Source organism: Enhydra lutris, unplaced genomic scaffold (genome assembly GCF_002288905.1).
Source record: "Enhydra lutris kenyoni isolate GAN:26980312 unplaced genomic scaffold, ASM228890v2 scaffoldscaffold64, whole genome shotgun sequence".
Lineage (NCBI taxonomy): Eukaryota > Metazoa > Chordata > Mammalia > Carnivora > Mustelidae > Enhydra > Enhydra lutris.
In genome coordinates, this window is record NW_019154148.1 from 7,198,008 (window position 1) to 7,210,208 (window position 12,201).

The following is a 12,201-nucleotide window of genomic DNA, read 5'->3' on the forward strand; positions in this document are numbered from 1 at the left end:
CTGCCCAAGGTTCCTAGAAAGTGGACTCGAGTGCAAAAGCAGTATTGAGCTTCTCGGGCTGTGAAGTGGGGGAGATGAGAAATCCATTCCATTATGATGGGGCTATGCATAAACACCATAGGGCTCAGGAGCTGTTTTCCAGGCAAAGAACCCCAGGGACAGGGTGAGTTCAGTCTGCAGGTCTGGGGCTGCGGCAGCAGCAGGGAAAGGCATCTTGGCCGGATACTGGCCCACCAGACAAAAAGAGCCTTTCTTCCAGGGATGCAGGAAAAGGCCTGGTTTGTGCAAGGGAAGGCGCCAAAGCCAGGATGTGCATGTACGCGAAACTATCTGGAAATAAACAGGGGGCCTCCCCCCCCACCAAAGCTAATCCGAGAGGGACATCTGCTCTGTGTGGCTCGCACCATTCCCCTACAGGCAGAGAATCAGGAACCCCGCGTGGGAAAGGGCAGTGAAAGGAAGAGGGGCTGCCCACCCCTTGTCCAGCAGCTGACCTCACACGAGACACGCATCCCCTGGGAGCCTCAGTTTCCTTATCTGCAAAATGGGGATGATAACATATTTTTATCTTTTGCAGAGCTCTGTGAGGGTCACATGAGATGAAGGACTGGGTAAGACCCAGTCCAGAGCCCAGTAAATCCTTGTCTTCCTGTGACTTTTAGACTGTTTTCAAGTGGAGGCCGAATTCTAAATGCTCTTTTGAGGAAGCTGAGTAATATTACACTTTATCCTAAAAAAAAAAAGTCACTAAATAGTCCTCATTTCCTTCCAAAAAGGACATCAGAAGCTTACAATAAAATGCAATGAGACCTTTTACAAGGGGAGAAAGGAGAACGGAGTGATGGAGTGTGTTTTTGGAAAGCTGGCAGTGCGTATGTTGGTGGGGGGGGTTGATTACACACAAAACCCAGAGTAAAGGAAAGTCCCAGCAATCAAACACAAAACAGACTTCAGCTCTGGAAGTCAAAGCAAGCAGAGATCCATGAAGGGCATTTCCTGGCAGTGAACTCTAGGAGGTTTATCTGGAAGTCCTCTGTATAAGGAATTAGATAAAGCAAGCCCACAGTGGTTACTGGGGGCAGGAAGCCTGAGCCCAGGGCCTGGGAGAAGACTCTGAGGCACAGACAGAAGGGCCCCCATTTCTCCCTGGGGTGCAATCTGCCTGGGGTCCTGGTGAAGGTGCTTAGGGGCTGAGCATGTGTGCGTTCATTCCTTCCCTGTTCTGTGCACCTGCCTTCCCTGAGCTTGCCGTGTGCCGGGCTCTGAAGACTCGGGTGATGGCCCCAGCCAGCCAGGTTCAAGAAGGCTTTATCTAGCTGGAAGGACAGAGGTTGATGAACTTGGGCCAAGAGTCCAGGTGGGGTGAGGCTGGAGGTGGGGGACATGGTGGGAGGAGAGGGGAGAGTCCTGAGAGGCGGTGTTGACATGGACAGAAGGGGGCATGTGTCCAAGGCATACTGAATGGGAGACTGACTGAGACTCAGTGTAGGAATGGGGAAGGGAGGGGTAGAGGATGCTGGCCCAGGGTCTGCATGGGGAAGCAGTGGCCAGAGGTCTACCTGAGACGACAGGGAGCCGGAGGACAGCCTGTGTCAGTGGTGGGGGGAGAGCGAGTAGAGGTGAGTCTGTGGGTTGTGTGGAAGGGAGGTGGAGGAGTCAGGGAAGGACAGTCCAGGTCTGGGGAGGGCAGGGGACGTATCCAGGAGGGCCATCAGCAGCTCTCAAAATGGCAAGAGGACATTTCAGGAGCTGAAGTGACCTTCAGAAGTGGCCAAGGGCACAAGGGGACCGTCCCTGGAACTGTGGATGCCAAGAAGCCGAGGAAAGCAGTCCTGGACCCACGACTGGGGGGACAGTGGCCAGCTGGAAGGGAGAGGAAGGCCAGGCTCCAGGTCCGAGCATCCCGAGTTTTGGGGCAGGATGGGGACTGGCACCTCCCACCAGATCTCAGGTCAAGGGCAGACTTCCAGGCCTGGGTTTGGAAACCACGAAAACTGGGGACTCACCGGGGTCGCCTCTTCTTCCAGCCTTGCCGCGCCGTCCAGGAGGGCCTGGGCAGGAGAAGAAGGACAGACTGATTGAGAAGGGAAGCCAGCAGGCTTGGGTACAGACTGCCCACCCCACACCGGCACCCCAGGGCAGAGCCCACCCACTGCCCTGGCAATGGTGTCCTCCCCCTCCCTCGCCATCCAGTCTTCAGTCTTTCACAAGTCATTCCCCACTCCCAGAGACGGACTCCCTGGAAATCCACAGGCAGAAGAGTTGGCCGCTGAGAAACTGGATCTGGGAGAAGCATAAAGCCAAGGCTGGAAGTCCTTTTATGCAAATCCTGATGAACACTTTCTAATATTTCCCAAGGTAAGACATTAGAGACGACACACCACATAGAGACACTACTGTGGCCTTCCAAATGCCTGAACTTGGGAATGGCAGGCGCTGCCCTGTCCACTGCCTATCCCCCTTCCACCCGCTAGAACCTTCCGCATCCCCTCCCCCACAGCCTGGGGGAGCTGCTCATGAATTCTCTTGACTGATTGCACTTAAGGTCCACACCAACGTGCAGCATCTTCCGTCCGTAGCTTTGGAAGCCTTCCGGAATTTGTGATGTGAGCCATCCTGCCTCCACCTTCTCCCCGCTCTGCCCACATTGGTCCCCAGACCCAGCTACCTTGATGCTGAAGGAGGAGAATGCTGACCAGTCCCCAGCCCTGAGTCAGGGGACGTTTTCTCAGGTGCTGGGGGACAAGGTATGCAGAAGTGAAGGTGTCCATGCTAGGCTGCTGTTTGAGATGCATGTGTCCCCTCCCCCTCTGTGGTGCCCATCCATGGCTTGCTGCCCAGGAGGGGCCCAGAGGCCAGAGATCCACAGGCTCAGACGGTATTATAAGGAACTGCTCTTTCCTATATAAGTCAACCTTAACTTCCCTCCTCAACCCCCACAACAACCACAGGGGAGAGGCAGAGGCTGGCCATGAATCAGGTCTAGGGCAGGACGGTTTACTAAAAAATTCACGTGGACGCCTAGGGGGCTCAGTCGGTTGAGCGTCGGCCTTCAGCTCAGGTCATGATCGTGGGGTCCTGGGATAGAGCCCTGCGCCAGGCTCCCTGCTTAGTGGGGAGCCTGCTTCTTCCTCTCACCCTCCCTATCTCAAACAAATAAACTCTTAAAAAAATTTTTTTAAAGAGTTTATTTATTTATTTGACAGAGATATCACAAGTAGGCAGAGGGGCAGGGGGCCGGGGGGGGGGGGTGGAAGCAGGCTCCCCGCTGAGCAGAGAGCCCCATGTGGGGCTCGATTCCAGGACCCTGAGATCATGACCTGAGCCAAAGGCAGAGGTTTTAACCCACTGAGCCACCCAGGCGCCCCTAAACTCTTTAAAAATTTTTTTAAAAATTCAGGTGTATGAATCTTCCTTCCTTCCTTCCTCCTGGTTCCAAGCGGGCAGTCCACTGTGCGCCCCAGCCCAGGGATTGGCGTGCGGCAGGAAAGCAGAAGCAGCCCCGGGTCAGTAGCACTTCTAGAAGGAGGGAGGGTCTTCAAGGAAGAGAGAGAAAGAAGAAAGACTCCTCTGGATGTGGAGGGGGGGTTCCTTCCTGGCATGTTACACCCTAAAACCTCTGCAGGTGCCTGGGGTTGATCATACACATGGACCCCGTTTTCCTCATCCATTCATCTCTTCGGGTGATGGATGCTTGCATTGTCTACTCTGAATAGTGCTGGGATGAACACAGGTGTGCAACCTTCTCAAGACCCTATTTCCAATGCTTCTGGATATATACCTACAAGCAGGATTGCTGGGTCACACAGTAATCCCATTTTTAATTTTTGGAGGAAGCTCCATATTGTTTCCTCTGCTGACAACACCATTTGACATTCCCACCAACAAAGCCTTCAATTTCTCCGTTGCCTCCCTGGCGCTTGGATTTTTAGTTTGTTCTGGTTTTTTGTTTGTTTGCTTTGTTTTGTTTTTTGGTCTTGGCTGCCCTCAGAGGTATGACGTGATACTGCATTATGGTTTTAATTTGTCCTTCCTTAGTAATTAGCGATGTTGAGCATCTCTTCATATGCCTGTTGGCCATCTGTATGTGTGTATCTTCTCTGAAGAAATGTCTAGTCATTGCCCATTTTGTAGTTGGACTTCTGTTGTTGAGCTGTCAGAGTTCCACATTCTGGGTATTAACTCCTTATCAGACACGTGGTTTGCAAATATCATCTCTCATGCTGTAAGTTGCCTAGGCATTCTGTTGATGGTTTCCTTGCTAAAAAATGCTAAAAAATGGAGTTTTTAACTTTGATATAGTCCAATTTGCCTATTTTCGCTTTTGTTGCTTTTTAAACCTTTTGAGTTGATTATTGTCTATGATGTGAGGTAAGGGCCCCCTGTCATTCTTTTGCATGTGGATATTCAGTTTCCCCAACACCTTCTGTTGAAGAGACTATCTTTTCCCCATTGGATAGTCTTGGCGCCTCCGCTGAAGGTCATTTGACTGTATCAGTGAAGCAGACCTGAGTTTTGAGCGCAGAAATTGCTGCCAGTCACACGGTCCTCATAGTTCCTCAATACCAGACACAAACCTTGAGTCTTGAGCTGGAATCGCCCATGGGATTTGTTGACTTGGCATGGCCGAGATTCTGGCACTCTCTGAACAGACAACAGCTCTTCACCCTGGTGAGGGATTTGCAGCTTATGAGCATGTCCAGGTCCATGACCTCAGGTGAGCCCACGCTGCTTGGTCACCTGCCAACTTAACATCTCCATGTGGATCTCACCAATATCTCAGGCCCGTTGTGGCCAAAACATACATCTTGGTCTCCTCCCCAGTTCCTGGATGCAGCTGGCCTGGTCTTAGGCCCTTTCTCCTCTCTGGACACATCTGTTTTCAGGGAGAGCGAGGGTGTGGGAATGGGAACCCCACTTGCACACACAGCATCATGTTTCTCTGCCTGTAGGAGGGAAAAGGCCCACTTTCACTCACAAGGCCTGGGGCGCTGGTCACTCACTGCCTTCCGGGCTTTCACCAGGCCGCAGAAGCTCATGCTCGGCTCACCAAGGCTGCCTGCCTTGGGTCTCAGGCTGAGGTGAGGGACACAGCAGGAAAGGGGCCCACGACTGGGACAGTAAACCAGTCTGAAAGCTAAAGCCCACTACAGTTTCCTGCTGGTCATTACTGGGTACGACTACAAAATTCTCTGTCCGCGTAACTCAAGCCAGATGAAGACATTTGCCTTCGCTGAGGCGGCTGAACAAATGGATTTGTCTGGTGGTTTGCCTGGGTGGCATGGTTAGGCAGAGGGCCCGACGAGAAGGGGTGATCGCAGGCCAGCAGCTTCGCAGGCAGGGTGCAGTGCCCCGCCTCCCAGAGCCTTTGGGGAAGTTCCCAGCAGGCCTGGATTGGGGCAGGGCCTGGGAATCCCCAGGCATCCAGGGCCTGTGGGGCTGCAGTCCCAGCACGCCAGACAGTACTCCCAACTGAAAGGGTCTAGGTCGAGAAGGAGAATGAGCCTGATGCTCATTCCAGGCTCTCCCAGGCCAACCCAAACCTGATACCAGAGGACTCCGTGTGAACAACTCACAAACTAACAACTGGTCAACCCCTTGTCCAAACGGGCAAAAGCAGGCCCCTGGCCCCGGTTTGCCCTAGAACTTTCTCCTTGCTGTCTTTCCTCTTTCCCTACCCTTCTCCAGTGGGAAAACCTCTCCCACTGCCAGCACACACTCAGACATTCAGGCTGCCCTGGGAGGCATCTGGGAGTCGGTCTTGATTGTCCTGCTATGTACAGATGGGAAAACTGAGGCTTTGAGGGGGAGGACAAGTCTTGCCCAAGGATGCTGTTGGGAAAACGGTTCCAGCTGGAAAATCTGCACATGATGAAGCCCAGATGGTGCCGTTCTCTTGGGACCCACAGAGCTGTAGGGACCCCAGCTGTCATAGGGGCATCTGTGAGATATCCCTCCAGAAGCTGTGGGCAACAGACACCAACCTGAGGACAGGAAAGACATGACTGATATGGAAGCTGTTTACCTGGGGCAGATTACTCAACCTCTCCGGGACTTAGGTTCCTGACCCATGTGGATGGAATTTTAGGGGTGATGGAATGACAGCTGCTGTGCCAAAATATTATACCGAAGAGCTGGAAGCATACGTAACAGAGTGGGGGCAGAGAAGTGGTGCCTATGTGGGGTCCCAACAAGTCACAGGCTGGACGGGTCTTTGGAACATGGAGCCCTGCTGTCAATGGGCTCTTGCGTGTTCCCCAGAGCGGGTAAAGCCTGAGACACAGGAGCTGCAGGCCAGTGACTTTGTGGGCAGGGTCTGAGTGCCAATGCAAGGCCAGTTGGGGGATTTTCCGTGTCCCTACTCACAGACCGTCTGGGGACCTGGGGACCAGGAGGCAGGGCTTGTATGGCCTGGGGATGGGGTTTCTCAATGAAATCCCAGAACCTGGGCTCCAGCTTGCAGCAAAATGACTTTGGATGCCTGCGATGACCATCTGCCCAGTAAGTAACCACAGAGGATGATGGTTTTCTCAAGCACCGTTCAAAGCCAGACAATATGGAACCATTTGTAGCCCATTAACATCTCGTCTCTGGTTGGGCTGGAGAACTCACACGCAATGACCAGATCGAACGTGGGTCCCACACCTGGACAGGCTCTTTATGGAGGTCTGAAGCCTGAGGAGATGGTTCTCAATCTGGTGGCCTCTTGAGCGTCCCTGGCCTCAACCTCCTCTAGGACTTCCCCTCTAGCAACGTCAGCTGTAATAAACGGCCCAGACATGCTGGGGGCAGCTGCCTGGGCCCCCGTGTTCCTCAGGTCACGCAGTCCTTGGCCCCTCTGATGCTCCTCCTAGGGCAGAGGCTTTGGTGCAATTCATCTTACTGAATCTCTACACAGTTCTAGAAAGTGCTTTAATCCCTTCTCACTCTCTTCTCCTTCTCGACTGGGGAAAAGGAGACTCAGAGTCGTCAAGAAATATTGCCAGAGGCAACAACCAAAAGGCAGAAAAACCCAAATGTCCACAGATGGGTGAAGAGATGAAGAAAATGTGCTGTGTACACACAACGGAATATTATTCAGCCTTAGAAAAAGAAGGGCATTCTGACGCATGCCACACCACGGATGAAATGTGAGGAAGTCATGCTAAGTGAAATACACATGTCGCAAAAAGACAAATACTGTATGACTGATTGCCCTTATGCGAGGTGCCTGGAGTCGTCAAATTCAGAGGGACAGAAAGCAGAAGGGTGGGTGCCAGGCGCTGGGTGGGAGAGACAGGAGTCAGTGTTTAAGGGGGACAGGGCTTTTGCTCGAGAGGATGAAAAAGTTCCGGAAATCGATCACAGTGATGGTTGAACAGCCCCATGGATATACCTAATGACACTTAAAAACAGTTAAAATGGTCAATTTTATGTGGTGTGGATTTTACCAAAGTTAAAACAAAGAAAAGGAATGCTCCCAGGGTTCTCAGCTCCCAAGGGCCAGAGCTCGAGCGTGAAGTCAGGCTGGCCTCTATTGACCACAGAAATGTCACTGGCAGCGTGGCTGATGACCGTCTGCGGCTGAGTGTCTACAGAGAGCCTGGCACTGTGTAGTCATGGGGCACGGTGGCGTCCCTGAGGTCACACAGTGAGGAGATGGCAGAACAGGGATTCGAACCCAGGTTGAGCACATGTCCTCTGAAGTCCTCAGTCATTGTGACCAAGGCCAAGTTCTTATCACCATTCCAGGTCGTGTCCAGAGCCTCCTGCAGCCTTAGGACCAGGCCCTTCTCACAGGCCCTGGGGGCCCCTTTCTCTGACCCTCTTCCCAGAACTCTAGGAAGGAGCCTGGGGGTCAGCTGGCCTGAACACCCTGGGCCTTCAATCTGGAGCTCTCTGTGGTTGCCCAAGGCCCCGGAGCCGTTGTGGGGGTATGCGCTGAGCAGAGGAGGCAAGGGAGGTCCCTGGATTTGAGCTGCTAAACCAGATCATGAAAACACCTCCCCAGATCATTTTGTTTTACAAGTTTCAGACCAACCTTGGAGTTGGAATCTCTGGCTCGGGGGAAGGAGAGTGTTCTCCCTGCTCATTTCCTGCCTGGGCTAACAAAGTCCCCCCCTCACAGGAATGGGGGGCAGGTGTGTCTTGTGGGCACCTCGGGGGAGGGCCTCTGTCGCCTGGAGTAGCTGGCCACCTGGCACGTTGCACCAGCTTGGCCAGCATCGAGGGCTGTGTTGGTCTCCGGGAATTAAAATCCCAGCTTCTTACTCAGGAAATACGGTTCATTCCAGAAGGAGTGTCTTGTTCCTAAAGGCTCCACCACATATCACGCTATGGGGAGGCCTGCTGCGTTTTGCAAGATACTGAAGCAGTTTGTAAAACCAAGGCCACAGGCAGCTGGGCACATGTTTGTTTGGGACTGGGGTTGTGCCCAGGCTGGTGACAGATTCCTCCAGTCTCCATGACTAGACCAGGCAAGCCCACTAAGATATCATGCATCTCAGGCGCTGAATGAACAGGGCCCATCTTGTGGGGGGGAATGGTGGACTGGTGGGGGACCCCAACCTCACAATCACGGAGGGCCTCAAATGTGGACCCTGCTGTTCTGTCCGAAGGAGTTGATGGCACCCGACAGACCCAGAAGCCCCCTGATGGTGTTAATAAAAATAACAGGGAGGTAACACTTTACTGTCTGCTCTATGGTTGGTTTTGATCTTGGTTCCACAGTATTAATCCATATCCACCTCACACTGGATCTATGAGGAATGCTACCATTGTCGTCCCCATTTTATAGAAGGAGAAACTGAGGCACAGAGAGATGGAAGGACCTTCTGAGTCACACAGCTGGTAGTAGGCGGGGCCCTGCAACGTAGACCCTAAGCGTGCATATCCAAATCCCACTGCCTGCCTCCCAAATGAGGAGGTGGTTGCTGGAGGAAGGGGCGCCCAATAGGCCACGGGTTCCAGAACTCCTTCTTGGCACTTGTTGTTATTCTATTTTTCAGAATATGGGGATCACACGCACAATGGAAGGAGCCCGGGGATGGCTCTCCGAGGTCTGTGAATTAAATACTGAATTAAGTGTCAATTAAATACTGGATTAAAATACTGAATGCCAGATTCTAACATGCCCTCCGCACTCCATCTGACGTGCCTGCTGTTTCCAGGCTGCTTCCTCTGCCTGAGTCAGGAGTGGCTTTAATAACACGTTTCAAACAGGATCAAGAAGTTCAGACCTATGACCTGTACTGGTGGTGCACGGCACCCAGGGGTCCCCGCGGGAAAGGGCTCCTGCGAGATGGGGGCACGAGCCCGGGGAGGAGGTGACCGGCTGCCACCCGCTGAGGGCCTCTGCTGTCTAACTGGCAGCTCACCCGAGATGTGGGTGTGAACAGGCATGGAGACCCAAGGGAGGTGTCCCGTCCAAGTCACAGGACTAGTCAGGAGCGGAGAGGTGGGCCGGCACCAACGCAGCCCTCCTCAGCCCCTCACTTTCAGGGAAACTGACTGCAGTTGAGGTACCTGGGCTAGAAATACGGCATGTCTCACAGAGGCAAGAGCAAGAAGGACTCGGGAAGAAGCAGACCGTGGGTGGATGGTTTCTGGAGCAGAGTGACGGGGCTCACGGGTGGGCTTCTGGTCAAGGGGTGCATGTGTCTTAGCCCAGACTTCAAGGGACTTCTTGAAGGATCCTTCTGAGTGACAGCTGTAAGGAACATGGGGACCCCAGGTTGGGGCCACCTGGCCACAGGCCATTCCTTGGGCTTGGCAGAGCCCCCTACCCACCTCCCCTGGCTCAGGCTATGGAAGGGACAAAGCGAACTCATAGGAAGAGTGAAATGCCCCCTTGGAGGGGCCAGGACATGCCATGGCACTTCCCTCCCAAGAGCTCAAGGCCACGAGAGCATCTCTGAGGCTGAAGAAGGCTCTGACCCACCCACTGGCCTGGACTGGAAGGAAGAGGAGTGTAGGGAGGGGAAGGAGAAGGACCTTCCTGGGCTCTCCTCCTGGGTTGAAAGGTTGCCCCGTGTATGGAAAGAGCTGGAGCCCAGGCTGAGAAAGGGGTCGGATCTTAAGGAACTGTGGCTCGCAGCTGGGGAGCACACTGGGAGCACCGACCGTGGGCGGCTGGTATTGGGTGGGAGCGCGCAGGGTGACCGGGGCTCAGCCAGACCCAGATTTGTGCTTGTGCAGATCTGCCTCTCCCCAGAGCCTATCATCTCCTGAGATCCCATTTCCTGTTGGAGAACAGGCTCCACGGAGGTGCACAGAAACCAGCACCCCCCCAAATATACCAAATTCCTCAACTCGCCATGCACCCCAAAGCCTTAATCACTGACACCTGGGCCAGGGTAACCCTCTGAACTTAATGAAGACCAGGATTTATTGCTTTCAGAGAATGAAGGGATTTTTATTTCGTTTTATTTCATTTTTCACTTAAAAGCCATTCGTGGGAGCTTTGATTTTCATGAGAATTCTTCATAACCTGTAGGTTACAAGCCCCACCCTGTGCCACGCAGAGGGTTCTAGAAAAGGGCAGGTGAAGCCGGACAGCTGGAGGTCTTTAGAACGAGACCAGCCTGGAGACTCAGGAAAAAAGCTGGCCACTCAGCATGAGCCACCTGCTCCAAGGTGACCTGACCCGAGGGCCCTGGACCGTGGACGCCTGGCTCCTCAGGACGGGAGAACGAAGCTCTCTGGGGGGAAAGGCATGCCAGCCCCCAGCAGGACCCAGGGTGCTTCAACTTCTGCATCTAGTAAATACAGGGGCAGGTGGTCATTAGGGTGACCCAACCATTGCAGTGTATCCAGAACTTTTCTGGGACTTCCGGTGCCAAAACTGGGGCAGTCTGAGGCAAACTGGGATGGGTGGTCACCCCAGTGGGTGGCCCTTGAGGAAGGAAGGAGGCTCTTAACACTGCCTCTGTACCATCTGCTCCCCTCACTCCCCACCCTCCATCAAATGCACATGGCTTTCCTTCCGTTTCTCAAAGCTGCCAGGCCTAGTCCTACCCCAGGACCTTTGCACGAAGTGTTTCCCCCACCTAGGGCTCTCGTGCATCTCTACGTGGCTGACTCCTTGCTGTGCTTCCTGGACGCCTTCCCTGACAACTATCTAAAGGTGTCCTGCCCCCAGGGGCTCTCTATGATAGTTTCCTGCTTTTCTTTCTTTTTTTTTTTCTTTTTTTTTTAAGAATAAGAGAGAGAGGGGCACCTGGGTGGCTCAGTGGGTTAAGCCTCTGCCTTCAGCTCAGGTCATGTGGGATTGAGCCCCGCATCGGGCTCTCTGCTCAGCGGGAAGCCTGCTTCCTCCTCTCTCTCTGCCTGCCTCTCTGCCTACTTGTAATCTCCGTCTGTCAAATAAATAAATAAAATCTTAAAAAAAAAAAAAAGAATAAGAGACAGAGCATGAGCAGGGGGAGTAGACTCAGTCTCCTGAGAAGCAGGGTCCCCGCTGAGCACAACCTTGTTATAGGCTGGATGGAGGGAGGGCTTCCCAGAGGTACAGGAAGATTCATGAGGTCCCCGAGGGGCTGCTCCCAGCATCCTGGGAGCCACTAGGCCCATGGAGTCTCCCTGTACCACTGACTCACATCCCAAGGGGCTTGAGTGACTCACCACTTGTTCCTCTTGAACCCCAGGCTGAGCCCCACACCTGCTGGAGACATTCAGGGGACTCCGATTTCCCTGGCCCTCATCTGTCGGGTCTGTCCAGCTCAGAGGTGACCCCACTGTCTTCCAACTGCCCCATCCATCAAAAAGGAGTGGCTCCCTGCCCTTCAGGGCCACTGGGCCCTTCTGGGGGCCGGGAGGTCACAGGGGCACTGAATGGGGACCTGCCATCGCCATCGCCACCCACTCAGAGGGTTGGGGGCCAGCAGGCCCTGGTACCCTGACACCTACAGATCTTTCTCTTGGTCCCAGGATAGTCAGCCACACTGTGTCCAGCTGTGTTTGGGGCAATGCCATTGTCTAAAGAACTTCACTGAGATAACCACTTCATACACCATACAGTTCACACGATGGCATGGGCGTAGGACATTCTACTCTTAAACATTTTTATTATTTCTTAAAAATGGTGGTAGGGGCGCCTGGCTGGCACAGAGGGCTAAGCATCTGGCTCTTGGCTTTGGCTCGGGTCATGATCTCAGGGTCATGGGATGGAGCCCCACATCCGTCCAGCTCCATGCTCAGCAGGGGAGTCTCCTTGAGGATTCT

The 12,201-nt window shown here is 53.6% G+C and overlaps 1 protein-coding gene across 1 annotated transcript in view; it reads right to left on the minus strand.

The window, feature by feature from the left end:
- Positions 1-12,201, minus strand: part of LOC111158877 (collagen type XXIII alpha 1 chain) — a 308,540-nt gene that overhangs the window by 57,954 nt on the left and 238,385 nt on the right. Inside the window, exon 3 of the mRNA XM_022521174.1 lies at positions 2,007-2,051. Coding sequence (XP_022376882.1) covers positions 2,007-2,051 — 45 coding nt within the window. The remainder of the gene's footprint in view (positions 1-2,006; positions 2,052-12,201) is intronic.